This window comes from Neopsephotus bourkii, unplaced genomic scaffold (assembly GCF_033783945.1).
Source record: "Neopsephotus bourkii isolate Nb327-2 ecotype Australia unplaced genomic scaffold, CSIRO-AGI_Nbou_v1 NB_1707, whole genome shotgun sequence".
Taxonomy (NCBI): Eukaryota; Metazoa; Chordata; class Aves; order Psittaciformes; family Psittacidae; genus Neopsephotus; species Neopsephotus bourkii.
The window spans coordinates 6,492,769-6,520,440 of NW_026902181.1; the positions used below are offsets into that span (position 1 = coordinate 6,492,769).

Consider the following 27,672-nt stretch of genomic DNA (forward strand, 5'->3'; position numbering starts at 1 on the left):
GGCTGCGCTGTGGGAAGTGCCGGGCCGCGCTCGCTGGGGTTGTCGCTGCCGGGGGAGGAGGAGTGGGAGTTGGAGCAGCTCTTCCCCGCCGCCGGGGAGAGGCCGGAGCGAGGCGGTGGCCGAGTTCGGTCCATGGACCGTCCGTGCCTGAGGCGGAGCTCGTGGAAGGAGCCGCTCGGCCCCGGCGTGGCCGTGAGGGGCGGGAGGCGGCGCGGGGCGCGGGCGGTGCGGCGCGGCTGAGCGCGGCGCACGGGCCTTTAAGCACCGTTTTCCGCCGGCTTCGCGGCCGCCCGGCCGTGCCGTGCCCTGCGCCCGCCGCCGCGGCACCATGTCGGCCAAGGTGCGGCTGAAGCGGCTGGAGCAGCTGGTGCTGGACGGGCCGCAGCGAAACGACAGCGTGCTAAGCGTGGAGACCCTGCTCGACCTCTTGGTCGGCGTCTACGCCGAGTGCAGCCGCGACTCGCCGTTGCGCCGCGACCGATACGTCTCCGACTTCCTCGAGTGGGGTGAGGACGGGGATGGGGGGAGGGGTCCCACTCTCTGGGGGCTGTGTGGGATCCCCGGGCGAGGGGCGGCGGCTGCCCCGGGAGTGCGCTCGTCGCCGCTCCCATCGGCGGCCGAACCGGGCAAGGAGTGGGGACGCCGCCCCTGGATGCGGAGCCTCCCTAGGGAACGGTCCCCCCGCCAGCCGGGGCTTGACCCCGGCAGGTCTCCTCCCTGTCCCGCTCTGCTCCAGGCGAACTGCTTGGCAGCCGCAGCAGGAACAGCACCAGAGTGTCCTTGGCCTGAAACCCTACTCGGCTTAACCCGAAATGTCAGGCTAATCCAGCGCTCCTCGGAGGCTTCCTACCTGCGGCAGGGAGGAGAGGGAGAGCAGCAGGCTCCGGCTTTGAGAGACTGCTCTTGGGCCGGATTGTTGCTGTTAGAGGGGGCATATGTGTGTGTGCATGTCTTGAAGAAACAGTTACCGCTCATCATGCAGTCTTGGGCATGCCCCCGAAGGACAGAGCAATTCTAAGCAGCCTTTATAATAGCTTTGTTTAATGGTTTCCTACTGTTAAGCAGCCTGATAATGAAAAACTTCCAGTAGTCAGGAGCGTGCTGACAGAAGAGAACGCGAATACTTGTAATAATGCTTGGGATAAAAGTTTTCTTTCCAGTGTTGTTTAGTTGAGACTATTGACTACACGTTTGGGGAGAGAGATTTTTCCCTGCTGCATGCCTAAGTGAATTTATGTTAAAATGGCCTTGATGGCTGACGGGTTTATTCGGCTGACTAAGTTATGAATAATCATGTATGACAAAGGTGACTTAACTTCTTCATGGAATGAGAATTGGAGGGGAGGGAGGAGAGATCACTGCTCATAAGTATATTGTCCCATTTATCAGCTGTTCCATGCATGTACAATTAATTAGGCTTTTAAAGAGCCCTCTTACAAAAAAAAAAAAAAAAAAAAAAAACCAAAAACAACAAACAAACCCAAGCCCCCCTCCCCAGAAGACCAGCGACCAAAACAAAGGATTTCCTAAGGGGGAAGGAGTGGCTGATTTGCTTCAGTAAATGCAAATGTATGTCTTTAGCATTACAGACCAGAGCACTAACATGTCCGGACAGCTGGTTCTCCTTAATTTCTGTGGGGACCACCACTCTTTGTCATACACTAACAGACTAAGAGGATTCACTTCCTGGACTCTCCTATTGACGTCAGTAATGCGATTGCCAACTGAATAATTAACCACTTTATCACATCTGCCCTGCAAAGCTGCAGCCTGCAGAACATGATTATTTGTTTTGTGGTGGGAGATCTGTATGTGTTCTGCAAAGTGCAATCTGGTTTTACACTCTTGTTCCCAAGCTGATGGCTTGAATGAGTGAGCACCTACAAACTTAGGACGATACTTCAAGCACTGAAGTTGAGGAAAGGATTTAAGGCAGGCCAAAGAATGATATGCTTTTTTGTATAGCACTGCTGCTGGTTGTGTCTTACTGATTGATCCCTGTGTTGTCACTTTCTGTGTGATGGAGAGACTGATTGTCCAACTGTTTATAAAATCGCTCCTTTTAATTCTGTTTATTGTGTTCCCTGAATGTGAAAAGATTACTGACTTGATGAAAAGTATAGCTTGCAGTAAAAACAGTGTGTAGTTCTTACTGCAGTGTGGGTTTATCCTAGTATAACAAAGTGCCTATTCAATAAATAATTGAAATGTATGTGAGCTACCATCTGGTGCTGCAGAGTAGGGATAAAAGTTTATAATCCAGGCCCTTGATGGTAAAGGGATGGACCTAATCTGAATTGCTATTTATTATTATATTTGTGTTCCATCAATAAGGAATACCTTTTAAAACCAATTATAGTTGGTGTTCTCTGTTCCTCTTTTTCCTTCAAGCTGTTAAAAACAAATAAATGCCAACAACGAGACACCTTTTATCTGTGTCCTAATGCCCTCACAGTATGTTTCCACTGACAAGGAACTTGTTTCTGCCTCCAGCTAATAAGGAAAATATCATGCCAAACACGCTTATTTCCTCATGTCAGGATGTGCAGTCTTAATTACAGCCTGATTCTCTGTTAGAAGATATTCTGGATTGATGTACACAAGTTTTCTGTGCTGTTATGTGTCTGTAGAAGCATGAGAGTGTAGTTAAATATTTGGGATATACTTTGAAGATCAGTGTTTCTTTATCAACTAGAGACGGAAGGAATTTCCTTTTGACAAAATGGAGACTTATCACTGACAATTGAAATAAGCTGCATAGGTATTAAGGTTAAATTAAGATGAGCTACATAACAAGCATTTCTTTAGTATTTTGGATTTAAAACTGGGTGTGAGGTATCGCACATATAAAATTCCCTTAAAATGATTCAGCATGGCTAATGGACTTGCATTCATAATTGCCAAAATAGAGCTCAGGCGTGGCAGTTGAGGCAGAGCTTCTTCCTGGCTGTGGGGTGCGGAGGAGATGCTGAGTTGTGTGGTGTAGCTCTCTGACAGCAGCAGTAATGCTGCTCATATTATGGAGCTGATGACTGTGGGAGAAGGGAAGTGGGGAGTCCAAAAATTAAGCCTCACGTTTATCTTGTGACACACCACCTTCTCCCTATTCAACATCTCTAAAAGCCTCACACCTCACCTGCAGAGTCTGGTGACCACCAAATGCTGGATCTCATTGCTTCTGCCCTATCAATCCCGCTGCTGCTTCCTTGCAGTCCTGCCACAGGCTTATTTCTTCAAAATCATCTTCCTATTTGCTAACCATAGAAGAGTGTAGGGTGTGGCCTTTCGCCTTGGGGCAGCTTGCGGCTTCCATTGCTTTAGAAATGTTGTAAGAATCTACCATTTTAACCTTGGCAGTCATAGCTTTCCCATGGTGAATGGAGCTTTCAAACAGGCTATATTTTTTCCATGTACTGGAATTGTAATACGCATACCTTTATGCCAGCTATCATTGGAGAAGAACTAGCTGAGCTGCAAGTGAGGAGGTCAAAAGACCTTTTCCTCTAATTATTTACGAATCCTGTTGAATAAGTTTTCACCCAATTGGTTATCACTGTATTGTTTATATAATAGCTATTGAAATGATGCCCAGTATTCTTACTGGGAATTGAGATCAAGTCTGTTAGTTAGCGGACCCATGTCTACATGTTCAGAAAGAATTTTCCAAGTCTGTGCTTAGTGCCTTTTAAACTGTTGCTACATCTGCTGCTCCCAGAGTGAGAAACAGTGAGGAGTCCTGTTTATTCTGGTTGTACTTGCTTATTCCTCTCAAAGTCATCAGTGAAACTGGGCTGCTACAACACTTGTGCTTCTGAGGCTGAATTGCTTGACCATCTTTGCTTGTCCTTCCAGTTGTCAGGGGAGCAACCTAGCTGGCATCTGGGGAAATGCTGGAACTGGACAGTCCTGGGTCCTAGAAGGCCTTTGCTACACTCTATGTGGGCCTGAAAGTCTGTGGAGGTACCTCCCTTGTTGAAGCTGATGTAGGCCACTAGTGAAGACAACCTAACATTATCATCAAGCGCAGAGGAGGCTGCGTGGCTTATCCAATGGACTATGGTGCACACCAGGGTTGGGTGTTGTGGGGTGGTATTGTCCATGCACTGCAGAGGGACCTCCTAAGAGACACTTCCTGCAAAAAAAGGTATGCTGTTACTGTTTCCTGTGACAAGGAGAGAAGTATGAAGTGCTGGAGCAGCATGGCTGCAGCTCAGATCCATGCATTGCTTGTCCTTCAGCTTTCAGGTGCAGGATGTTCCTCCCTGTGGAGCTCCTTGTCCTATCACACTGAGGAACCTGAATCTTTCATAATGCTGCACTAGGATGGCTGCTTGCAGGTCACCTTGCTGGCTGGCATCATGTTCATGTTTGTCTGGCATCACCTTGTTTTTCAGAAGTTATCTTAGCTGGCTGTGGCTGGTGCTCACTGCCCTCTGCTTCCAGTCAGCAGGGACTGGTGCAACTGGCTGCTCCATTTTTGAACAGCTACTTGGCGCAGTTTGCAGCCAGTAGGCAAGCATGTTCAGAGAAGAGCCTGACAGGAATGGGCCTTATTTATATTCAGAATGCTGTTGGTGCTGCATAGACTCTCCTTCTTGCTCCAGCCTTTGTTTTCTCTGACCCTGTTTTGTACTTTTGGTATGCTACAGAGGGCAGGATGGCACATGTCCCCACATAGTTCATTCAGTGTTGTCTCACTCCTGGACTACGTACTGGCTAGTGCTCTCTGTGAGAACACCTCAAAACCAGTGTCAGTAGTTTAGATCGATCTGAAATGTGGGGTTTTTTTACCTTTAGGCAGGTGAATGGTATACTTATGTGGACTGTTTTTCCTGATGTGTTATGAGCCATCTGTTTGAATGCAGACTTATCTTCTGCATTCTCAGTTTGTGCAAGGTCTGCTGCCTGGCTGGACTGGTGTTCTACTTTTGGATGGTGGCTGTTTATTTGTTGGCTGGTTTTGTTTAGTTTTTTTTTGGTTGGTTGTTTTTTTGTGGTTTTTGTTTGTTTTGTTTGTTTTATGTTTGGGTGTTTCTTTCTGAGAGGGGGAACTTTAAGGGGGCTGAAGCTGTGGGGAAAAGAAAGAAGATCGCAGGTGGTTAGCACAAGAAGGCTGACTGAGCACCTGCTGCCAAGCCCTCGAAGACAGTCTGGCATAGCAGGCCATAGATGGGAAAAATCATGCATGTAAAGTTCATCAGAAAGGGTTGCTGTTGTGCTGGTGCAGTGATTCACACTGTTGGGTTAGAACTGGGGCTCCAGGTTTGCATCTTGCTCTTGGAGGGAGGGGAGCTCTGTGAACTTTGCAAGTCTGTCCCCAGATGTGCTTTCTCCTTCTAGTTCTGCTTAAAGAGGCACCTTAACCTTTCAAATACAAAAAATATCTAGTGAGGGAATGGAGAACCTTACAGGTGGCCTTTCTGCAGAAGAGTGTGTAGGCTGTTCTTTCAGCCTGAAAGCAGTTGTACTTAGAAGTGTAGATGTGGACCTGAGAAAAGGTCTTCCCAGCCTGCATTAGAGCATCTTTAAAACTAGCTGCAGGGTAGACCTAGTCCTCTGCCACGGGCATTGATGTACTAGAGAAAGTACTAGCTAGGGATGAGGGCGCAATGTGTAGCTGAGTGTGCTGCTATAGGAGGCAGAAGCTATCCTTAAGTATTTTTGAGATGACCTTAGAATTATCAGACTTGGAGGGCTGGTTATGAGATCTTTGGCCTTTTTGGGTTGCACCAGGAAAAAGTGTCACATGATAACATGTTGTATATCTTCACTTGAGGGCTTAAATTCCTCTCATCCTTCCCTTTAGTGCTTCCCCCCTATCACCGCTCTTACAGAAATACACATAGAAAGCCAGGAAGAGATGTCAGGCTCTGCCAGCTTGTATAATGTCCTCCTCTGTGCAGTCAAAAGCTGTACAGTGAGTGATAAGCCTGTTTGGCACATGTGTGAAGTGAGTGTGGTTGGATAATGAAGACAGCTGATGAATTTCAGATTCTGACCTGAATTCTTCCTTTTTCTATCCGCTATCTGCCAAAGCCTATTACAATCCCTTATACTAGAGCTAGCAGCCAGGAGGGTGTGGATGTGGGCCCACTGAGGCAGGGTGTCTTGCTGAGGTTCTGGAAAGGCCAGTGGTGGTGGTGGCGGCGGCCATGGTTTCTTAGTGCACAGTGCAGTGTGGGTGCAGCTGGAGCCTTTTCCTGCTCCCTGAAGGCTTTCCTGTGGTCAGAGATGGGGCACTGTAGCTTGGATTACCTTTGCTTATAAAGTCTTTGATAGTCATCTGGCAGAGTAGTGTGAACATGGCCACTGAATCCCAGTTGCCTGCATTCTCTGTTTTGAGTAAACTGGTTTTTTTCTTCTGAAAAGTATATTAGGATTAATTCTTGTTGAAGTAGCCCAAACTGCTGTGTTAGCTTTGATGGCATTGTAGTTGGGGCATGAGGTTCAAAGCCTGCTGCCGTATGTATGATGGACCCTTTACAGTACATCTCTTCTAATCTGTTATTTTTAGAATGCAGCAATATCTTCTAATGACTTTTTCTGTAAAACTCTATGCTGTGAAACACTAACACTGAATGTCACAGTCATGTTTTGACAGTGGGAAAGTAAAATGGTCTGGAGGATGTGAGATACATTGGCATGGGCTGTTAAAATGACTCATGTCCTGGGTGAAGCTTTTCTTGTGTCCCATAGGAGGAAGTCATTGTCACTTTCCTTATCTGGATAAAGTTGCTGATGAATAGCAGTAGTGAGGGCTTGAGAAATTATATGGTATGTTAAAGGCTGTGACTTATATTTTTGATTTTAATTTTTATTTATGTATAAAAACTCAAAAAGAGGTAAATAAGTCATAAATTTTTATTGTGTAGAAAGAAAACGTGTGCTGCTAGTAGCTTCTCAGTCATGGTACATGATAAGGTGTGGAATGCAGAGATAAGGTTTCATCAGCATCCATAAATCTAGCATTTTTTTTCTGACTTGTTTCACTTAGAAATCAACATAATTTTCATATTGCTTTGTCATATTTTGCAAAAAAACCTCCTTAATTTACATCTTTAAAACTAATATTTTTACAGGGGTTGGCACAGTTACGTGTTAGCAGTGGAAATGACTTGGATGTTGGTTTAGTCAGCAGATTCAGCATAATGAACTTTTTTATCAAATGAAGCTGAACTTTTTTCTTTTTCTGCAAATAATTCATGTGTGAGTGAGTCAGTTTCTTCTACACCTACTAGAAACAAGTTATTTTAACTGTGAGTCAGAACTGAAAAGACTTGTCTCATTAGCTTTTTTTAGCAAGCTACTTTTACTTTATGGTTATATATTAATCTGATGTTTTAGAAATGTTGATCTGCAGCTGAGATTAGTTGGGAATGTTAAACTACGATAGATTCTTCAAATTTGTGAAACTTGTATTTTATCCCTTGCTTGTAATTTGAGGCAGTTTGTGCAAGCTGGTTTTAGATGGGTATTACAAAAAGGAAAAATTATAGTACTTACCTAAACAATCAAAAATTTATCTGAGCCATTAACAGAATATAGATTCATCTTTTTCATTACCTGTGTCTGAAAAGCTGAGTAGGATGGACTACAGGAAAATTTGTTTAGAAAAATAGAAGGGTCTTGTTAAAGCTTTTTATGTTTTTGTCTTTGATAATACTTTAAACAGAGTTGAGGTTCATTTTCTAAGTCTTCCATAAGGTACACTTGAGAATTTCAACATATTCTTGATGTAGTTACCAAAGAGCTTGTATTGTGCTTAGTAATATATCCTACTGAAGCTCTAGCATTTTTTTGTTTTTCTCAAAGGATTTAATTTTTAAAAGCTTTTTCTATTCTAGGTCTGTAATTTTGAGTACATTTCTGTGGTTCAGTGTGATCTGTTCATTTTAGCTGTGTCCTAGTACTAAAGTATTCCACTCTATGTTTTTCATCAGTGTATGCAGATTGCCAGAATGTGGGCTTTCATTTATAAAGATAATTGTTCACTGTAATGAATGTAGCTTTCTCCAATAGGAAACTACACACTGTTTTCTTAAGCCCTGATTTTGCATAGACCTCAGTAATCATGTCTGTAGATATACTTAGGATGCATTCAGATTAAACGTGTGCATCCATCATTGCCAGCTGAGGCCTTAGGCATCCTGAAGAGCCTGAGATCTTAATTTCTGTCATTCATGTCATCAGGGTCTTAACACTCTGAAACCTGTTGTTACTTAACCATTGCCTGAGGCTTGAAACGTGACTCAAGATACCCAACCTGAGACCTCTATAAAGGAGTCTGAGCTTTGGAAAAAGGAGGGGATGTCTTCACCAAATATTGAATCATTGAAAATGTGTGGAATTTATTAATCAGGGGTACAGTAATGAAAGCTGAGGTATAGTTCTTAGTTTGCTTGAAGGTGGTGCCATTGAGGGCAGAATATGTACAGCTGCCTTTCCCAAAAAGGCCAAGAAGAGAAAGGGTCAGAAACAACAAAATTATGTATATATCCCAGATTCTTTTCAACAATTATGATTGTTTTCCAACATAAAAATAAACATGGATAATTCCTTTGTGAAGTCCTACTTGAAACGTGTTTATGCCAGGTTAGTAAGGTGTGCATATTCAGGATTTCAAAGAATTCTATACAAAATTCTGTCTGGGCTTGTAATTAAACCTGTGTTACACTCTTCTGATTTTCATTAAAAATGTAGTGAAAGATGAAGTAATAAGTAAGATGAAATGAGTTTTTAATTCACTTAAAGTAGATATGTGGAAGTCAGTCTTAAAGGAGTGTTGCAGCTATTCTGACCATATTGTACTTTTACTGGGAACTGTGTAATCCACGGGATGTAGATTTACCCCAAATAGAGCAACTACTATTGAAGTATAGGAGGTTTTAATATATTATAATTTCCCTGCAAGGAATGGTCCCTTAGCCTGAGAGCTAAACTGTATGCCTTCCCTGGATAAATGAGACTTAAAGGAAAGCTTTGGGTCCAGTTCTCAAAAGGTACACAAAACCAGATAATTCTCTAAATTGGTTTAAACCTTCTAGTACTGGAGGTCAGAAAATACCCCCTTCTGGTAAAGAATCTGTGCTTTCTAATTGAAGGCATTTAAAACTTTTAGATCTAAAACTCCCTTTTATAACTGTGCTAAGTGGGGTGGGGGAAATCTCTGTCCTCAATTTTTGAGGAAGGATGAGGTTTTTAGTAAGTGTATGGTAATACTTCTGGGCATCTGAAACCTTTTTCCCCACTTTTGAGGAACTCCTCTGTCCCTGGTTCCTCTCCTCTTCCAGAAATCCATGTATACCTTGAGGGGAAACACAAGTCATCTCCATTGCCTTGCACACCTTCAGATTTCTGCTCTTGTTTCAGCTTGACTTCTGTGATGTTCATTTTGCACATCCTTCCTCAAAAGTTGGCTTCTTATGGAAGCTTTTCTGCGTGCTGCTGCCTTTACTGCTTCCCATGTGACTTGGATTATCAATACTGAAAGCCAGAGTGTTCTGAGTGTCTTTTATTTTACTGCAATTAAGGCAGAGGAGAAACAGCAGGAGGGTGACTTCAGGCATGAAGATCCTGTTAAAATTTTGAAATATGTTTCCAAAGGTTTTCTTTTCAAGAAGTACATCTAGTCTTTAAATTTATCTTTTTTTTTTCTGTTAAGATTAATTAGGTTGCCATTCCCTTCACCCCCATTTCTGTATATGATAGCTACCTGGCTATGGTCCTGTCTCTTGTTACTGCTGACTGATGGACACCTAGTGTGCATGTCTGCAGGCTTTGTTGTGCAGGCTTCTGACTGTTCTTGGACTGTAGACCCAAAGAAGTGTGTTTTTTCTACAGCTAGGTATATTTGAGTAAGAAGTTTGTATTGAAGATTTTAAATTAAAGGATTGGGATTTCCTTGTCTAGTCTCGATCATTTACACTGCATCTGAGTGAAATGGGAATATAACATCTCTTCACATTTTCTTTCCTTTTAGTTTAAGTGTTCTTTAGGGCAAGGAGGAGATCTCACTGCATGCTTGCTATCACGGGTTCCTTTTAGGATGCAACCCTCTCATGTTAGTCACCTGAAAAAAGGAAACTAAACTTTAGTGATTCAGAACCTCACTCTATATGACTTGTTACAGGAAGCTGGGAGAAGAAAATTTCTATGTGTACAAATGGCTAAAAGTGATCTAAAGGTCCTAATGGAACAACTGGTAGCTAGTAACCACTAGATCCTGGGTTATAAACAGAGTGAAGACTGGAGTCTGTGATATTTAATCTTTCTGCCTTTTATGGGTAATGTGGTATTTTTCCTAATCTCACAACAATTCAGATTCCAGAGCAGACTTTCTGAGAATTTGCAGATGAGTTAGCCTGTTGTGTCACAGGGAAGAAGCACAAATATTTTCCTTACAGACCCACTTTAGCTAGTTGTAGCAAAATGCCTTAAGTCATGTGGCATGGTATTGTGCAGAGGAGTTGAGTTTGACTATGTTAACTTACTCTATTATGTAACTGAAGAGTTCCATTACCCGTAAGTTCAGCCTTTGGTTTCCTGGACAGTTAATATTTAAGTTGGGAATAACGACAATATACAAACAGCTGTTTTGAAACTGTGGTTCTGCTGGCCGGGTACTCCAGATAATTTAATACAGGACAGCACACAGCAGGGATACTGAACTGAAGGCTGCATCAGGCCCACAGACTGTCTTTATCTTATCCTTAGAAGTATTTACTGGTTATTAAGGCAGCTGAAGTGTGGTTATCACTCTGTGTATGTTATTGCAGGCCAGCAGGATTTACTAGACTGCTGGGTGTAGTGCTGTGGCAACAGGGCTATTATCCTGGTCAGGCTTGACCCAGGCCGGCAAGACCCAGGCAGGTCTACATCCATGGTGTCCTGGTTTCAGCTGGTGTAGAGTTAATTTTTTTCCTAGAAATAGTAAGTCCTTGTGCATCCTGAAGTTGCCACTCTCCTGATTTGAATCGTAAAGACAAAAGACCTGACACTTTGAGAAAGAAGGGGGGATTTTTCATTAAAAAGAAAAAAAGTTATGAACAAGCATTTACTGCTCTTAGGAAAGGACTTTGCAGTAATTATCCTAAACGTTAAAGGCATGCAAGCATTTAAGTGGCTCAAACTAGAGCAGAAGTGCCCTGATTTTAACAGAATCAGAGTTACAGGTAGTCTAATCGTAAACTTCTTGTGGATACTATTGCACATTATAAATGTTTTGTTTAATATTTCAGGTGCTTTTTGAGGGCAGGGATAGCAGAAATTCCATGCTTTACCTTTTGCATACCAGTGTTATATTTCCTCCATTCTATAAAACCTCACGAAGTTCAGCATGACAAGTGTCAGGTTTTGCACTGTGGAGCAGTAAAAGTCAGGGAATGACCAACTAGAAAGTATCCTTACAGAAAAAGATTTGGGGATCCTGGTAAACAGTTAAAGTCAGTACTGCATTACTGCAGAAACAGGCTGCCTCTGTACTGTACTGTAAAAGTAAGACTGTGGCCAGTAGGCTGAGGGAAGTGGTTATCCTGCACTTGTGAGGACATTCTGGAGTATTTTGTCCAGTTCTGCAGTTCCCAGTACAGAAGAAACACTGCAAAACTGAAGTGATTTCAGCAGAGAACCACTGACTTGGTTGGAGGCCTGAAGCATGTGATGTGCAAGAAAAGCCTGGGATGCCTGGGATACCTGGGTCTGGTGAGCCTGGAGAAGGAGAATCTGATCATGATCTTCAACTGCCGGTTGGGTGAATAGGGAGAACACAGAGGCAGACTCTTCTCAAGTGTCGGAGAGGCAATGAACATACATTGTGACAAGGAGGATTCTGACTTTGTGTAAGGGGGGAAAAATATTCCTCCCGAGGGTAGTCAGTCACTGGAAAAGGCACCCAGAGAGGTGATAGTCTCTCCATCTTAGGTGATATACCTCAGCTGAACAACACCTTGAGTAACCTGATTGAACTTTGATGTTATCTCAGCTTGAGCTGGACTCTGAGGGATCTCCAGAGGTCCCTTCCAAACTAAAATTATTTACTGGTTCAGTATTATCTTCCCGCACTCCATTAGTAAATGTATTTAACATCATGGCTCCTTTAATAGGAACCAGTTCTTCTTCATACTTCTCAGAATGAAAAGAAATATGTAAAACACAATCTTGTCACTGTAGATAAAGTAGTTGACACAACTTGTGTAAATTACCTTTTTCGGTTTTTGGGTGGGTTTTTTTTTTTTTTTTTTTGTAACTTAGGTGTCTACCCTGATTGGTCGGCATTTTACCATTATTATGAACATAAGTATTGACAAGCTTTTAACATTAAGGCTTGTAAATGATGGAAAACTAAATTTTGTTCACGTTATTCTGCCATGTATGTAATAAATGCACCTGCTTCCTTGTTCCTGGAGGAGAATTGCCAGAACAGGTTTCAAGAACTTTGAACCTATGTTTTATGTTTAGTGCTTTTTCCCAGGTGTGATTTCTGTATATCTAGTTGTTACCCTTGATAGCAGTTGGGGTATTTTAAAGATTTGTTCTACAGAGCTTTCAGAAGAGCCTGCAATCTCTTCATGACTGTGAGCCTGAATCATCCTTTACAAAAAATACAGGTTTAGCTCTTCTGCTGGATACATCCTTATATCACAAAGGGATCTCATAGAATAGTTAGGGTTGGGAAGGACCTTAAGATCATCTAGATCCAGCCCCCCTGCCATGGGCAGGGACACCTCACACTAAACCATCACACCCAAGGCTTCGTCCAACCTGGTCTTGAACACTGCCAGGGATGGAGCATTCACAACTTTCTTGGGCAACCTATTTTAGTGCCTCACCACCCTAACAGGAAAGAACTTCCTCCTTATATCCAATTTAAACTTCCCCTGTTTAAGTTTTAACCTGTTACCCCTTGTCCTGTCACTATAGTCCCTAATGAAGAGTCCATCCCCAGCATCTGTCTAGGCCCCCTTCAGATACTGGAAGGCTGCTCTGAGGTCTCCATGCAGCCTTCTCTTCTCCAGGCTGAACAGTCCCAACTTTGTCAGCCTGTCTTCATACGGGAGGTGCTCCAGTCCCCTGATCATCCTCGTGACCCTCCTCTGGACTTGTTCCAACAGATCCATGTCCTTTTTATGTTGAGGACACCAGAACTGCACACAATACTCCCAAGTGAGGTCTCACGAGAGCAAAGTAGAGGGGCAGGATCACCTCCTTTGACCTGCTGGTCACACTCCTTTTGATGCAGCCCAGGATATGGTTGGCTTTCTGGGCTGCAAGCGCACACTGCTGGCTCATGTTCATTTTCTCATCAACCAGCACCCCCAAGTCCTTCTCCGCAGGGCTGCTCTGAATCTCTTCTCTGCCCAACCTGTAGCTGTGCCTGGGATTGCTCCAACCCAGGTGTAGGACCTTGCACTTGGCATGGTTAAACTTCATGAGGTTGGCATCAGCCCACCTCACAAGCATGTCAAGGTCCCTCTGGATGGCATTCCTTCCCTCCAGCATATCAACCGAACCACACAGCTTGGTGTCATCAGCAAACTTGCTGAGGGCGCATTCAATCCCACTGTCCATGTCAGCAACGAAGATGTTAAACAAGACCAGTCCCAACACCGATCCCTGAGGGGCACCACTCATTACTGGTCTCCAGCTGGACATTGAGCCATTGACCACAATTCTGTATGTGTGGCCATCCAGCCAGTTCTTTATCCACCGAGTGGTCCACCTATCAAACTGATGTCTCTCCAGTTTAGAGACAAGGATGTCGTGTGGGACAGTGTTGAACGCTTTGCACAAGTCCAGTTAGATGACATCAGCTGCTCTACCCCTGTCCACCAGTTCTGTAGCCCCACCATAGAAGGCCACCAAATTGGTCAGGCAGGATTTCCCCTTAGTGAAGCCATGCTGGCTGTCACCAAGCACCTTGTTGCTTTTCATGTGCCTTAGCATGCCTTCCAGGAGAATCTGCTCCAAGATTTTGCCAGGCACAGAGGTGAGACTGACTGATCTGTCTCATCTGTCTATCTGACATTGTAAGGAGTCTGCCTAAGCAGTTGCTAACAAAAGGGTGAAACAAATCTTCCTCATAGTCGTAAAGATCTAATGTGACATAGTTGCTGTTCTTTTGTTTCATCTGTAAAATAAGAGCTCGTATGACTTGCATGACGTTAGACTTGCAACATGGTTTTAGTGCTGATATTCTCTTGATGGTAGTGCGTTTAACAAACCAAAATACACAACATATTGTTTCAAAATCATATTGATATATGGAAAATAGCATGGGAAGTGCTATTAGTGATGAGGATAAGAATGCACAAATGGGGCAGTACTCAAGAACTGAATCCTTTATTAGTGGTTTGTTGTAGTTATGAATAGGGTTTGTGTATCTGGGGTTTTGAGTGTGTTGTTTGCATACTCCTGGGGCATAACAGGATTTTTTTCAAAATTCTTATGATTTCTAAATGCCTGGAAGTCTGGTAAACATCCTTGTCAAAGAACATGTGCCATCAGCTAAGTTGTGGAGACTTTCATTGATTCTCCTATATAATATAATGGTTCATTACCCATCTGGGGCAAGGACTGTGTATGTGAGCAGTTTATAAAGTATGTTAGTTTTTCAGAAGAAACTTTGTTCAAAATGGTGTATAGTTGTTTTGGATGCTGTGATTGTGAGCCCTCAGCTGTGTTTGTGATTGATGTGTGGGAGTTTTTCACAGCTGCAGTATATTGCTTCCCTCTTGGGAGCTACCTGCACACTGTGCACATACCTTGTGGGGAAAAAACAGGTAGTGAAGTAATGGCAATAACTTCTTTCTTTGAGTCTTGCTGCATAAAACTACAGAGAAATATCATCCCCCTCCTCTCATAATACAAGAAATGGCTCCCTCTCCTTAATTTCCTCTTTCATTTCATTGCTGAGAGGTTTTTTTACTTCTTATTTCCTATTTATATTTAGAAAAGGCGTTTTGCAGTAATGTTGTTAAAACAGCAATGCACACTTGTGCACTCATTGCTGCAGTGATCTTTTGCATTAGTGGCTGTAATATGTCATCATGCACATTGGTAATGGCTCTGTCTTCAAGTGTATACTTGATAGCTGTAGAATGAATAATACAGACACTTTACTGGAAAATGTGCTGTAGTAATTTACCTTCAGAGCTCTGTGGGTAGCTCTGAAATTAGTGACAGCTGGTGAAAGATAATGGATTATCTTTCTGCAAGAGAAGCATGGGCAAGACCTACTTCTTTACTTCAATCTCCTTGCCCTCATCTCTCCCTCCCCCCATCATGTCCCATGTAACACTTAAGAACCTGCACTCTCTGTTTTCTGAGGGGCTTAGATGAAGACTGTTAGTTATCACTTTTGTGTTTAAAAGAAAAAAAATTGGCAAGGAAATAAATTTAGCTGTGCATGACAATTCGTGGAAGAGGAAATCAACACTGTCAACTTGAAATCTTCAAACATTTGTCCAGAAATAGATTGTTGAGGAGCCATAGTATTTGAATTAAAATTTGCAGTATTGGAATAGAAAATAAGCAGGTACATGGATTCAAAAGGGTTGGGGAAAGCAAAAACATCACTTCAAGTCCTAACTATTGATCAATATACTAAAAATGGTGGTCAGGCCAGGTGTCTTTACCTGGTACTTCCAGAAGTGGTAACCTATCCTTTGAGTTTATGTATTAAAATGTCTGTTAAAAAATATTTTGAAGGAGAGAGATGGAAATTATTTACTTGAAGAAAAGTTTTTCTTATGTGATAACTCAAAGACTCCTACTAGATTTTGGGGGTTTTGATGTGTTATATTCATGTAACAAAAATAGGACTCCAGATTGATTTCTTGGTTCTTTGAAAATGCATTTCTTGTAGAGTGGTTCTTCAGAAAAGTGCAACTTCTTAAATTTTCATTTGTAATACAGTTGTAAGCACTCCTGGCTTCTTTATTTCCTTTAAAATATAGCTGAACAGTTCGTCAGGGGCAAACTTTGCCAGCAACTGCACAAACTACTCAGCTCTTGTAAAATTTCTTAAAATAATGTGGCACATTTTTGTTCCTGTGTAAGGATTAATTATTTTTGCTGCTTTAAAGGCCATGAAGCTATCAAGAGATTAAAAAATTTTTGATAATATTCATGTCCTTGCTGGATTCAGAGTGGCAACCTGAAGACGGAATGATGTGTTACTAAACAAGCCGTTATGATCACCTTTTTCATGTAGGTTAGAGAAGAAGATGGTGTAAAGTGGCATAAATATTGAGAATCTTGAGATGAAAAGTAAAGGGCAGAAAATAAACATTGTATCTCTTCCAGACTTATCTTTAAAAAATTCCAAAGAAGTGTATGGAACAGAACCTCAGCTCCACAATACTTGCAGCAAAAATGAAGCTATCATGTCTGATCTACAGTATCAAGGGTGAAAAGTTTGACAGTCTTTAAAAGATTGTGGTTTGAGACTGAATGTTTTTATTTTTTCAAGTGAGTCTGTGCAAGTGGAAAATATTACTTAAGAGCTAAATCAATCACTGAATGGGCAAAGTAACCAAGGTTTACTTAGATGACACAGGAGATAAATTAGTAAAGGAAAATATTGAGTTCTTTGTGGAAAAAGAGGAGGGAATAGGGTATAGCTAAAATTATGTGCAAGAAAGGCAACTGTTTGGCTTTTCTCTGTGTAAATAGTTGCCTCAATGTCTATACTGCAGTTGCATTGCAACAGCTTAAAGTATCTTGAAGATCTGCAGAACTTGCCTTGTCTTTCTGCTTGTGGTCTCCTCAGAGGCTATGTACCATTTCACAAGATTTCTGTAAGGAAGTGAATTCATCATACTCTGGAAATGAAAAGGTGCAAAGGCACATCTACACTGGTAGGTTTTTCCAACTGCATCTGTTTCGGCATGAAGGTGTTCACCCTGCTGTTGCATTGGAGCATCCAAATGTTTGGTTGCTATTTTTGAGTATGAGTAAAGAAAAAGATTGGAAGCCAGCAGAATAGAGCCTGAGGTACAGATGAAGATTTGAGATTGCCAGCCTACTACAAGCTTGTTCTGAATGTCCTGGTACTTGATTTTCTGTTTTCAGATCAACAACGCTTGTCTAGGTGGGCTGGAAATGAGGAAGGAAAAGGAATTCTCTACTTAAATGCATGAAAATAAATCCTAGGGCAAAAGTATTATGGATGTATACTTTATTTAATAAAGATGGCATGTGGATAATCTTACTCATAAATTCAGGCAAGGAAGAATGTAAGAAACTGAGCAGTTGTCTTAAAGCAACAAGCTTAAAAGCAGAATGTTCTGTCAGGTGCTGCATCTGATATAAAAACATGTTGGGATGAACTTCACTTGATGTATCTACCTTTAAAAGCTGAGGAGTGAGACATAAAGGTACAGTAGGTGGTATTTACAACTGTGACTGTAATGATTGAAATACTTTTCCTATGTTAATGGCAGTAATTTTGGTATTGGCTAGGTACAATGAACATATTTTTGTTTCCTACTGGCTTTAAGCGTATGCAAGAAAGAGGAAGAAGCTAGAGCCCGGGGAGCTTGGAATACTGCAAATCATGCTGGGGTGTGCATTATTGGGAGGCATGTGAGGATATAAGCTTCCAGAAGCCTGCAAGACGTTTGGGAATGTCTGGAATTGTGTGTCCTTTAAACAGTGTGTCATGTGGCCTGGCAGTCTGTTGAGAGCTTGTTGTCTAAAATCATGATCCAGAAACTAGATTTAAGGAATTCTGAAAGATATTGCAAAGATGTTAGGAAATGATAGGCTAAAAATACTTAACAAAGGCAAAAGTGTGTTCTTTGATACATAAAAAATTGAGATAAGGGGAAAGAGCTTTTTTGGTGTATTGTACATTAATTAGCAGAAAGCTGAATAAGAAAGGTTGAGAGGAAGAGAAGAACGGAGGACTCCATCCTAACTGTACTAGAGAAAGCTGAATTTATAATGCTTGGAGACCTGGAAACATCTCTAGGAAAAGGCACAGTAGTCTGTTTTTAGATTCTTGTTCCATATGCTTTGCATATGCATGTGATGTTACTCTTCAGTAGTGCTCTAAATCATTGGATTTTAAAAATTCACTCTTAACTGTTCCAGGATTTGACTGCCCTAAGGACAACTGTTCAATTTAAAGAACAGTTTAAAATTGGAACTTGTATAAACTGTCATTTGTCTAATCATAGAATCACAGAATAGTTAGGGTTGGAAAGGGTCTTAAGATCATCAAGTTCCAAACCCCCTGCAGGGACACCTCACACTAAACCATGTCACCCAAGGCTCTGTCCATCCTGGCCTTAATAGTCCAAATTACCATTTATCCAAAATGGTTTTTTTTTCAGTGTTATTTGATGTCTATTTAAACAAAAAAAGCAACAGCCAACCAAGCAAGCAACCAACCAAATCCCTTCTTACAAGCAAGCCTTAGATGGATTTTTATTCTTAATAGCAGGTGTTATGATCTTGGTCAGTTTGAAACTTCATAATGATTAGTTGATGCTGTTTAGCAAAACAATAACTTAAACGGCAATATTCTAAAACAGAATTCTGGAGGTTGTCTTGGTTTATTTCTTAGTAATGACAGTTTTTGGTTGGTTAGTGGTTTTTTTTTTTGAGCCATGAACACTCTAAAAAAACATCTGTTCTGCTAATGATCCATGTACCACACAGTTTGACTCCATTTCTGGAAGTCTACATCTAAAGCCAGGTTTAGGAACCTACTTCCAGTAGATTTATTCTCTCTTCTCCCCCCTGCAAAATCTATACTCTCCTTTTTCAATTTAAACTGTAATATAAGAAAAGTCTGGGGATAGATACAGACAAATTTTGAAATGTGCTTAGTCAGTAAGACATTATGGAGAAGTTGCATAGTGAACTGAGAACGTTGCTTTGCCTGGGTAAAGTTTTTGTCACACTTGGAAGGCTGAGAGATGTATTTCTCTTCCCTTTCTATGCTCTTTACATCTTTTCTGAGCAAGTGTCAGTAAGCATCCTGCCTTCTGGAGATGCGCTTGTCTTCTGAATACCCCTAATCCCAGGGATTTTTCTATTACAGGTGACTGACCATGCTCCTAATGCCCTGCTTGCCCTGTGTTATGTTAATAATGACTTAACACTGGGAATCTGTGAAAATAATGTTGCTATAAAGGTCTCCCTCTTTGTTTCTCTTAGCTAGGGGCATTGGAAGGAGCAGAGCAAGGCAGAATGGCTGTGGATCCAGAGTTCCTGGTGTAGAAAGGGAGCTGAAGATGTCGGAGTATTTATAATAGTAAAAAAAGCCACCCTGAGCTTTCCACTGTAATGTGTAACAAATCTTAGCGCAGGACTTGCTAGTACTCTCTGCAGATTTAAAGACAGTCAGTCGCCATCTTCTTTGTTTGAGTTGAGCTACTCTAAATATTCTCGTGCCTGGTTACAGTAATTGCTTGTTACATTTCTTCATGGCCTTTTCCTGTGGCAAAACTCTGACTTTTCATTCACCTTTTAATTAAATCTGGAGCTCCAGGGAAGTTCTGAAATAGGGGGAGTAATATCTGAGAAAATGTCCTGCTGTCCACTGCCATTTAAAAGGAAGTGGGGTGAAGAGAAAGCTGTGCCACACCTGTACTTAAAGTAGCTGTTGCTATCTGAACTCCTGAAATTGAAAACCAGCTTACGGTGTTTACTGCAATTCTGTAGCACTGTAAGCTGATGTAATGCTCGTCCCCTTAGTCTTATATTTCCTGGTTCATGGTGTTGATCTGGCTGAGAACTGAAGCGTCACAAAAAAATATAATTGTTGTTCACTCTGCTCCCTTACCCAAGTTTCTGTGCAGCTGCCTGGGTGTTAGCACCAAGACAAGCCACCTCTGCAGCAATTGGACTGCTGTGACGGCCATTGCATGGGCACTTCATCTCTCCTTGTCTGTGCTACTTAAGGTGGTGGCCTCTGAAAAAGAGCTGCACTCCATTACCCTTCTTGCTTGCACTGGTGTCAGAGCTTCTCCTGACCCTTCAGAGACGATGATTCAGGTTGTTGAAGTAAAGGATGATAGCGCCATTATTGGTCTTTGTAGGTTGGGTTTCTGCTGGTTTAGAACTGGAGATTCCAGTTGGGCACAAGAGGAAAATTTTTCACCATGAGAAGAATCTGCCACTAAAATAGTTTCCCCACGGAAGTGATGGACTCCCCAACACTGGACACTTGTAAGATTTGGCTGGGACATCTAGTATAGGTCATGCTTTGCTTGGAAAGGTTGGACACTGAGTTCTCTTCCAATCTGGGATTCTGTAATCTGTGATTCTGCATTTGTGTAGGATGCTTTGTCCAGAAGAACATATTAATAGAAGTCTAACTTTTAAAATAAAGGAGGTGGCATCACAGAACCAATGTAAAGTATGAATTGTTATGTTGCATAATGCATATATTAAGGTTTTAGTAACTTGAGAACATCTTGTGTATACCTGGTGAAAACAAAAGGTGTGTGTTTACTACAAGTAATTGATAAAACAGTTACATGGCTTGTCTTGCCAAGTTTTATTTTGATGGTAAAATAAAGCATGCAGTCAGAAAGCTAGAACTTTGCTCCTACATTAATGTAAGTGATGGTTTCATAATTAAGTAAGTGTATGTAAGTTTTTATCAGCACAGTGTGGCTACCAGATTGGGAGTGTTTTATTTCTTAGAAGGGTGGGCAAGAGGTGCTGGCTTGATGACATTTAAATTCATTTATATGTTATTGAAATTTGGGTGAGCTAAATTTTTTTCTTAATCTCTAGTTAGAAATTATCTGAAAAGTGAGTGACAAAGAGCTTTTCTGAGCAGTCATAATTCTCAAACTATTCTACAAAATACATTAACTATGCTTTTTAGATTTAGATTCATCCTGCAGTAAGATTTAGCAATATTTACATTTTTTTAAATGGAATTAAAGAAATTGAATCACTGACATTTTACTGTTTGGAGCTAGTGATTCATGTAGAAGCCTGAAAAAATTTTCCTGTTACTGATGCGCTTCAGTACATAGTCACCATTTGCTGTGGCTTAAAGGGCCTCTCCAACACCTGAAAATTCAAAAACAAGGCCATTTTGCCCTTCTCCAGCCTCGTCCTGCTGCCTGCCTTGAGCTGGGGCTCCAATGTCACTGCTCAGTGTGAGTCGCACTGGGTGGATGGTTCAGCATGAGAGGACAGGATAGACAAATTAGCTTTCTCCTGGAAATGTTCCCTAGTTTGACATGCCAGGTGAGCACTGATGATGATCCAGACAATAGAGTGAAGTGTGGTGGAAAGGAACAAGGAGGAACTGTTTCAGGAGCAAAATGGATTTCCTGGAATAAAGTGATCATGTAGCTCCACTATTCAGTTGTCTCAAATGTCTGGGATGTCACAGTCCCGGGGACAATCTCTAATTCGAAGAGCATTGATGTGCATGTGTCTTTTGTGCCGAATAGGATTCTCTTGAAGAAAGACTGAAGATGAAGTTTAAGAAGACATCAAGTATCAACAGTTACTGAAGAGTGGAAAGGATTCTTTATCTGGAAGAGTAAACTTTTCTTTGCATTTTTTTAACAAGCTTGAAGAGCAAGGGAAGGTCCACTTTTGAAAACCTTATGAAATTCAGGTAGAAGCAAGATCTAGTATTTCAGCCTCTTCAAAAAGACAATGCACAGATCTTACTGGGATTCTGCAGAACAGAAAGGTATTGAAGTTTGTAAGGCTGAAGAGGCTGATAGACCAGCAGGGAATCATGGTTGGTGTGTAGCCCATTGAAAGAGCTGGGAACCTCAGGAAAAGGTAAGAGAGGCATGGCAGCTTTCCCTCTCCCAAAAAGTGTGACAAGTTGGAAAGGGATATGAAAAACTGGACTATAGGCTGCAGTCAGGAACACAGTTTCTCTTGGAGCTTTCTTAATTCTCCTGAGGTTTGGGCTAGAATTTAATCTCAAGATGCTGAGTGTTTTTTGAAATGCCTTGGTTAGTGCTCATAAAGGTGCAGGGTTTCTTGTTCAGAATGTGTCATCGTGCTTTAAAAAGTCTTTCTGTGTCCTGGTAGCTGTGTGCTAAAATGTGTGTAATGAAGCTGCACCAAGCTAGCGTGGATGGTAAGTCACTTCTGTGTTTCCCAATGAAATACTATTTACAGTCACATTTTTGTTCAGACTTGGTACTAACAGCTCCATCTTCCCAGGTCAACTTCAGTATGAAAAACCAAAAACGACAAACCCCACCTGGCTTATTTTTCTGTAGCTACTGTCTTATATACGAGTGCAGCAAAAAGTCATCTGGTGTTTGTTCTTGGATCAGAGAGGCACAGTGGCTTTGACAAGAATTAAATTGGCAACACTTTTTGTCACTTGGACTACTCAGAACCATCTGCCTGTTCCTCCTTACTTGTCTGTACAAATCTTGAGTATTATCTTCAGTGTCCTTTCATTGTAAGCATGAAAAGCAGTGAATGGGCTAGTCAGGCAGATAGCCTGCTATTAAGTGTTTGTGGTAACATTTATCAAGGAGCTGGCAAATGGTAGCATACTGCTGCATACTGAGTCTTCTATGCGGTACTTGCTTTTGGGGCTTGCCACACAAGAAGAACAGGGCAGTGGCAGTGAACAGGGGTGATGCTTCAAGGTAAATGCTTGCTCTTCTGCTGGCCAATTTACTGATACTATTTGGATCAGTAGCAGAACTACTGACCAATATTTTTCTTTAAAACATTTCCTGATGCCATTACCCGTTAGCATGGTGATTTTTTTGTGCAGTTATCACAAACTGGTATACAAATTTTAAATGCCAAGATCAGTTCTGTAACTTATAAAGCTGCTTGTGGAGCAATGTGCAAAAGCTGTGAGTACTAAGTCTTGATTTGTGCCTGAAAGTAAATATGGTTTTATCCTTTTTAACCTTTGAGGATTTTGCATATAATTATCTAATCCAAATCTTGTCCAACCTCATGATTCTGTTGTTTGCCAGCAGGATATCTGATTGAAAGTGGATAGGTACTCTGTCTTACTATTGTCAGAAGGCTTTCATAAAACGAAGTCTGTAATAGTAGCAAATACTATTTGTAGTACTTGTATTTAGTAGTATTTGTAGTATTTGTAATAGTAGCAAATAAGTAGCAAATGTGCTACTTCAGGGAAGTTTGAGGGATTTTTTTTAACATTTGTGTATCAGATTAAGTATTTCAATGAAATTTTAATAATAGTTACCATTTATTCTCTTGAAACACACTGGCAGTCAGCCTCAGGAAGATTCAGTTTTTCTTAGTGTTTGTATTAGTGTATAGAAGTCTTTCTGCTGGCATCTCAGTTCAGATAAATACTGTTAGAATATCTTAAAATTATGAAGTACTGACTAGCCAGGCACTACAAAACTGGATGGTCTTGCTCAAAGGATAGAGGGGACTCTGACAGTGTGTGAAGTAGTGTCCCATATCAAGAGGCTGTTCTGCAAGGACTGGAAGCACTTTGCAAGATGTAACCAGGTTGTGCTTCTCAGGTTTTTAACACAGTGGAGCTTGTGTCATTATAATGATAACCAAAGTCTTGCACCACTGAGTTTGACTAATGGATGTTGATGAATGATGAAGAATCAGATCACTGAGCAAGAGGCAGACAGAGGAAGTGAGGTGTGTGTATGTATAAAACTGGGAGGGAAGGCATGGCAGAAGTCAAAGGCTCAGCAGAAAATGTGACAGAGAACACAGAATGTGTCACCTTTTGTTTGTAAACAGCAGAATTTAGGTGAAGTTGAATTGGGATCTACCTCCTTTACTAGGCTCAGTGGAATAACCCCTTGCCCTTCCTACCATACTACCTTCCCTTTTCTGCTGTAAGCTTCCTTTAATTCTCCTGTGTTGTGGTTTGGGTTGGAAGGGCCCTTCAAGATCAGCTAGTTCCAACACCCCTGCCGTGGGCAGGGACACCTTCCACCAGACCAGGCTGCTTAAAGCCCCTTCCAGCCTGGCCTTTCAACACTTACGCACTGTTCTCTGCTGGGTTGGGTTTGGTTTTTTTTGTTTGTTTTGTTGTTTTGGTGTGTGGGGGGGGCAATTTGTTTTCTTCTTCATAAAATTTGTGTCAACTTGTACAACTTCAGTTAAATTTGGCAAAGGGTTAGGGATATTAATGGTCTTCACTGGAATTGAAAGATGCCAGGCAGGAGGAATGGATTTGGACTGCCAAACAATCTGCTCACGCATACTTTATTTCCTTAGGAAACCAGACTGGAAAAAAGCATTCACAGGGCTGGACAGTAAAAGGAAACAGGCCAGCACAGGAAAAGGGAGGCAATGTTGTATAATTGGCAACATTAAGACTGGAGTCAACAAAGGGTGGAAGAATTAACAAAAATTGACATTTCCAAAATACATGGGAAATTCCACAATTAGGTAGCAGGAGGACTGTACTTCTCTAAAAGTTAAGTGTGGGTTGTAACAGGTATTTATCACCATAGTAAGCAGGTTGGGGCTACCTGGGTGTGGGTATCTCCCAAGATGTATACAAGCACTAACTTGTTAAACCTGCCAGTCTACTGTTTTAGTAGCAATATCACAGGAATGCTGTTTCTTTGAAAAGGGAGCACAAAGGGCAGACAAGTTACTTGATTCTGCAATGTAAGTTCAGAGAGTTGGTTGAGGGAAATGGTAAAACTTGCTGTTCTTTCATGTTCTTCTTCCAAAGAAAACATCTTAAATAAAATATTGGATCTGCCTGGTGGGAGTATGGCTCCACAGACAATTATCTGCGTCATTTTGTTGTTTCCCTGACATTAATATTTTGCAACTCACATAGTTTCCTACCACAAGGTTTTGTAAAGGGGATAAGTAGATAAAGGGAGAGTGGTTGCAGATGCATTTCTGTATGGCCAGGCAGTTTGGACATAGCTTCTGGGTAGGTCTACCTGAATGTTATCCTAATGTTATATAATGACTTAAACCCCAATCACTTATAAGATCACTTCAGAACTGCGAAACTCTTTGGTGCAGGTTCATTGAGTATATGGATAGGTTGTCCAGGGAGGCTGTAGAGTTACCATCCTTGCAAGTTACTGAGATCTGAACGGAGAAAACCCTGAGTAACCTGGTCTGAAACCAATACTGACTGTGATTTGAGCAGGAGATTAGTTACTAGAGACCTCCTGAGTTCCCTTTCAGCCTGAATTGTAACTCTGTGTATTATTTTCTTGCAGTTGTCACATTTATTTAAAACTTGAAGCTGCCAATGATACAAAACATCAGATGTTCTTGAACATTTGGCAACTTTGACTCAGTGGGTTTTGTGACTATGAATTTCTGGAAACTTGCACTGCCTAACAGCACAGGCAGGAGTCCTCAAATTAGAGCCATTGGGTAACTCCACCACTGAAGCAGTAGTTATCATAAACCCAGTGGGGTTTGGGGTTTTTTCCACTGTATTGTAAAGGTGCTAGGTTTTGTGATTCCAGATAGTAAATTACTGACATGTATTGAATGGTTCAATATCTGAACAGAAAGTAGAAATCCAAGGCATACCTCAACACTTCTTATTTTTAACCACAGTCTAGTTTGGGAAAAGTTGTCCTATTATTTTTTGAGGTTGGTCCTGACAATACTATGCTTCCCTGCTGTCAGAAATGAGAAGAAATTTGACATATGCTTCTGGCCTTGACAGAGGCTGGCATGCACCCATTCCCAGGGTAGCAGTGCAGAGTGTCTAGTCTGCTGTCTGAGATAGTCTCTGCTGGCAGTTGATGCAGCTTTTGATCATTCTGAAACAGTCTTCAAATATCTTTTATCAGGTGGCATAATACAAATTGCGTGCAGTGTAGCTGCACTAGCTAACGAACCTATTTACCTGTGACTGCACTTCAAATGATGTTTTCAGATTATTCAAGTAGATGTTTTCCTTTTGTGCAAACAAAATATCCTAGTCCCATTTATCAAAGGAAGAGGAGAATGTGATCAGGATAGAATTTGTTTGCAGGTAGAGCATTATGTCTTTCAAACAAACCATGGGTTTCAATGAAGAAATAAATGCAGGCATTTAATTTCCCAGTATGAATATTAACCAAGACATCGACTGTTCCTGTTTTGTATTATACTCTTGAGAGCATGCATTTCTTGGCTCCTTGAAACTAGTGGTTTTGTTGATTTGGGGTTTTTTTTGGTGGGTGTTGTGGTTGTTTTTTTGGGGGAGGTTTTTTTTTTTGTTTGTTTGTTTGTTTTGTTTACTTTGTTTTGTCTTTTTCTTATGTGTCCTTATGGAGAGCACCCTTTTTCCAAACAAGTGTGAGTACAATAATGTAGAATCAGCCTAAGGAAAAGGCAGTGACGCATGCAGATATATTGCACGTGGAACACCTATTCCAAATTCTCATTACAGCTTCACAGTCATGAATAAACAAAGTCTTGCAATTACCCTCAGCTAATGTTACCCTGACAACAGTATATATAACAAAATTCAATAATCACTGCCAACAACCCCCCCAATACAAGTAATGCTTCTGTTTCCCAGTATGAAATACTTCCATTAAGTATTAAATCAACTCCAAAGAGTAAGTCCTACTTTTAATACTGGGAGCAAAACCAATCAGTAAAGTGTAATTATTCATTCCAGTATATGGAGAGAAGTTGGCTTTGAGTTCCCTCTTCATAAAGTAGTGATTCATAAAAGGAGAAGCTGGAGCTTTTTACCAGCTTTATGGTGTATCACTGTGGGCATATCAATCCCTTGGCATCATTTGAGCAAGCACAGTGAACACAGCTCTCTGATACTTTATGTTGCAAGTTTCTGCTTACTCATTTTTGACAGTTCTGCGTATGTTACTGATCTGGATACTAGAGGGTTGAGGAAAGCAACCTTCTGGCACGGGAGCAGGAAAGCAAATGGGAAATATTTTTTTACTTAACTTACTAAGAGGTAAAAATTGTTCAATCCAGTACTTAAAAGCAGTAGGTCACATCCTGGTGTAAAGAGGGTCCTACTCCAAGATGCCAATAAAGTAAATATTAGTTTAAATGAAGTATTGGTGTGTTGCCTTCTTTGAGCTCTGATCTGCTGCATAACCTCTGTTGTTATGTCTGTGATTACAAGATTCTGTGGATATTGGGTTTTATTCCCAAATTTTACTTCCTTTTAAGGAATCTTGGATGCCTTGACAAAGACTTGAAGGGTTTGTTTCCATTTCAGAGAAAGCCCCAACCAATTCAAAATTTTTCTGTACATTTGAATATTCATGTTTGGTGTTCAGCCTGCCAAGAGAGATATCACTGAATGTGCAGTGTTTCTGAACACCTGCTAAACTCAAAAAGCCAGTATGAGTTAAGTGCACAATTAGCTTGTCAAAATCGTAACTTCCTTTTAGGGAGGGTATACTTTTTTTTCCCCATTTACATCTATTAAACTGTTTAATTTTAACATGTAGTACTTCAGTTGACCAATTGAAATGGGAAAACCAGGACCAACCTGGGACTCTGGCATTTTTTTGAAGGAAAATGGTAGCAGTTGTTCAGTATTTCTGCCCAGCTGAAATGAGTAATTTAGTAGAAAATCCAGTAGTCTTGTTCTCAAGTTTTGTACTTTGGATAGACAAGAAACATGCAGTGAAAGGGGTGTTACTTGTGGGGAAACCTTTTCAATAATACCTCTCCTAAGTAGTACAAAGAAGCGGTGTGCCTACTCTTCAGTACACCAATTTATTCTTTTTATTAGTTGTTATA

At 41.2% G+C, this 27,672-nt stretch overlaps 1 protein-coding gene across 15 annotated transcripts in view; it reads left to right on the forward strand.

The window, feature by feature from the left end:
- Positions 1 to 301: 301 nt before the first annotated feature.
- Positions 302 to 27,672, forward strand: part of CDC42BPB (CDC42 binding protein kinase beta) — a 97,925-nt gene continuing 70,554 nt past the window's right edge. For all 15 annotated transcript variants that reach the window (XR_009728917.1, XM_061376266.1, XM_061376269.1 and 12 more), the window contains exon 1: positions 302 to 506. Coding sequence is in view for 14 of the 15 variants with exons in the window: in XM_061376266.1 (XP_061232250.1) it covers positions 329 to 506 (178 nt within the window). In the remaining variant the exon portion in view is untranslated. The remainder of the gene's footprint in view (positions 507 to 27,672) is intronic.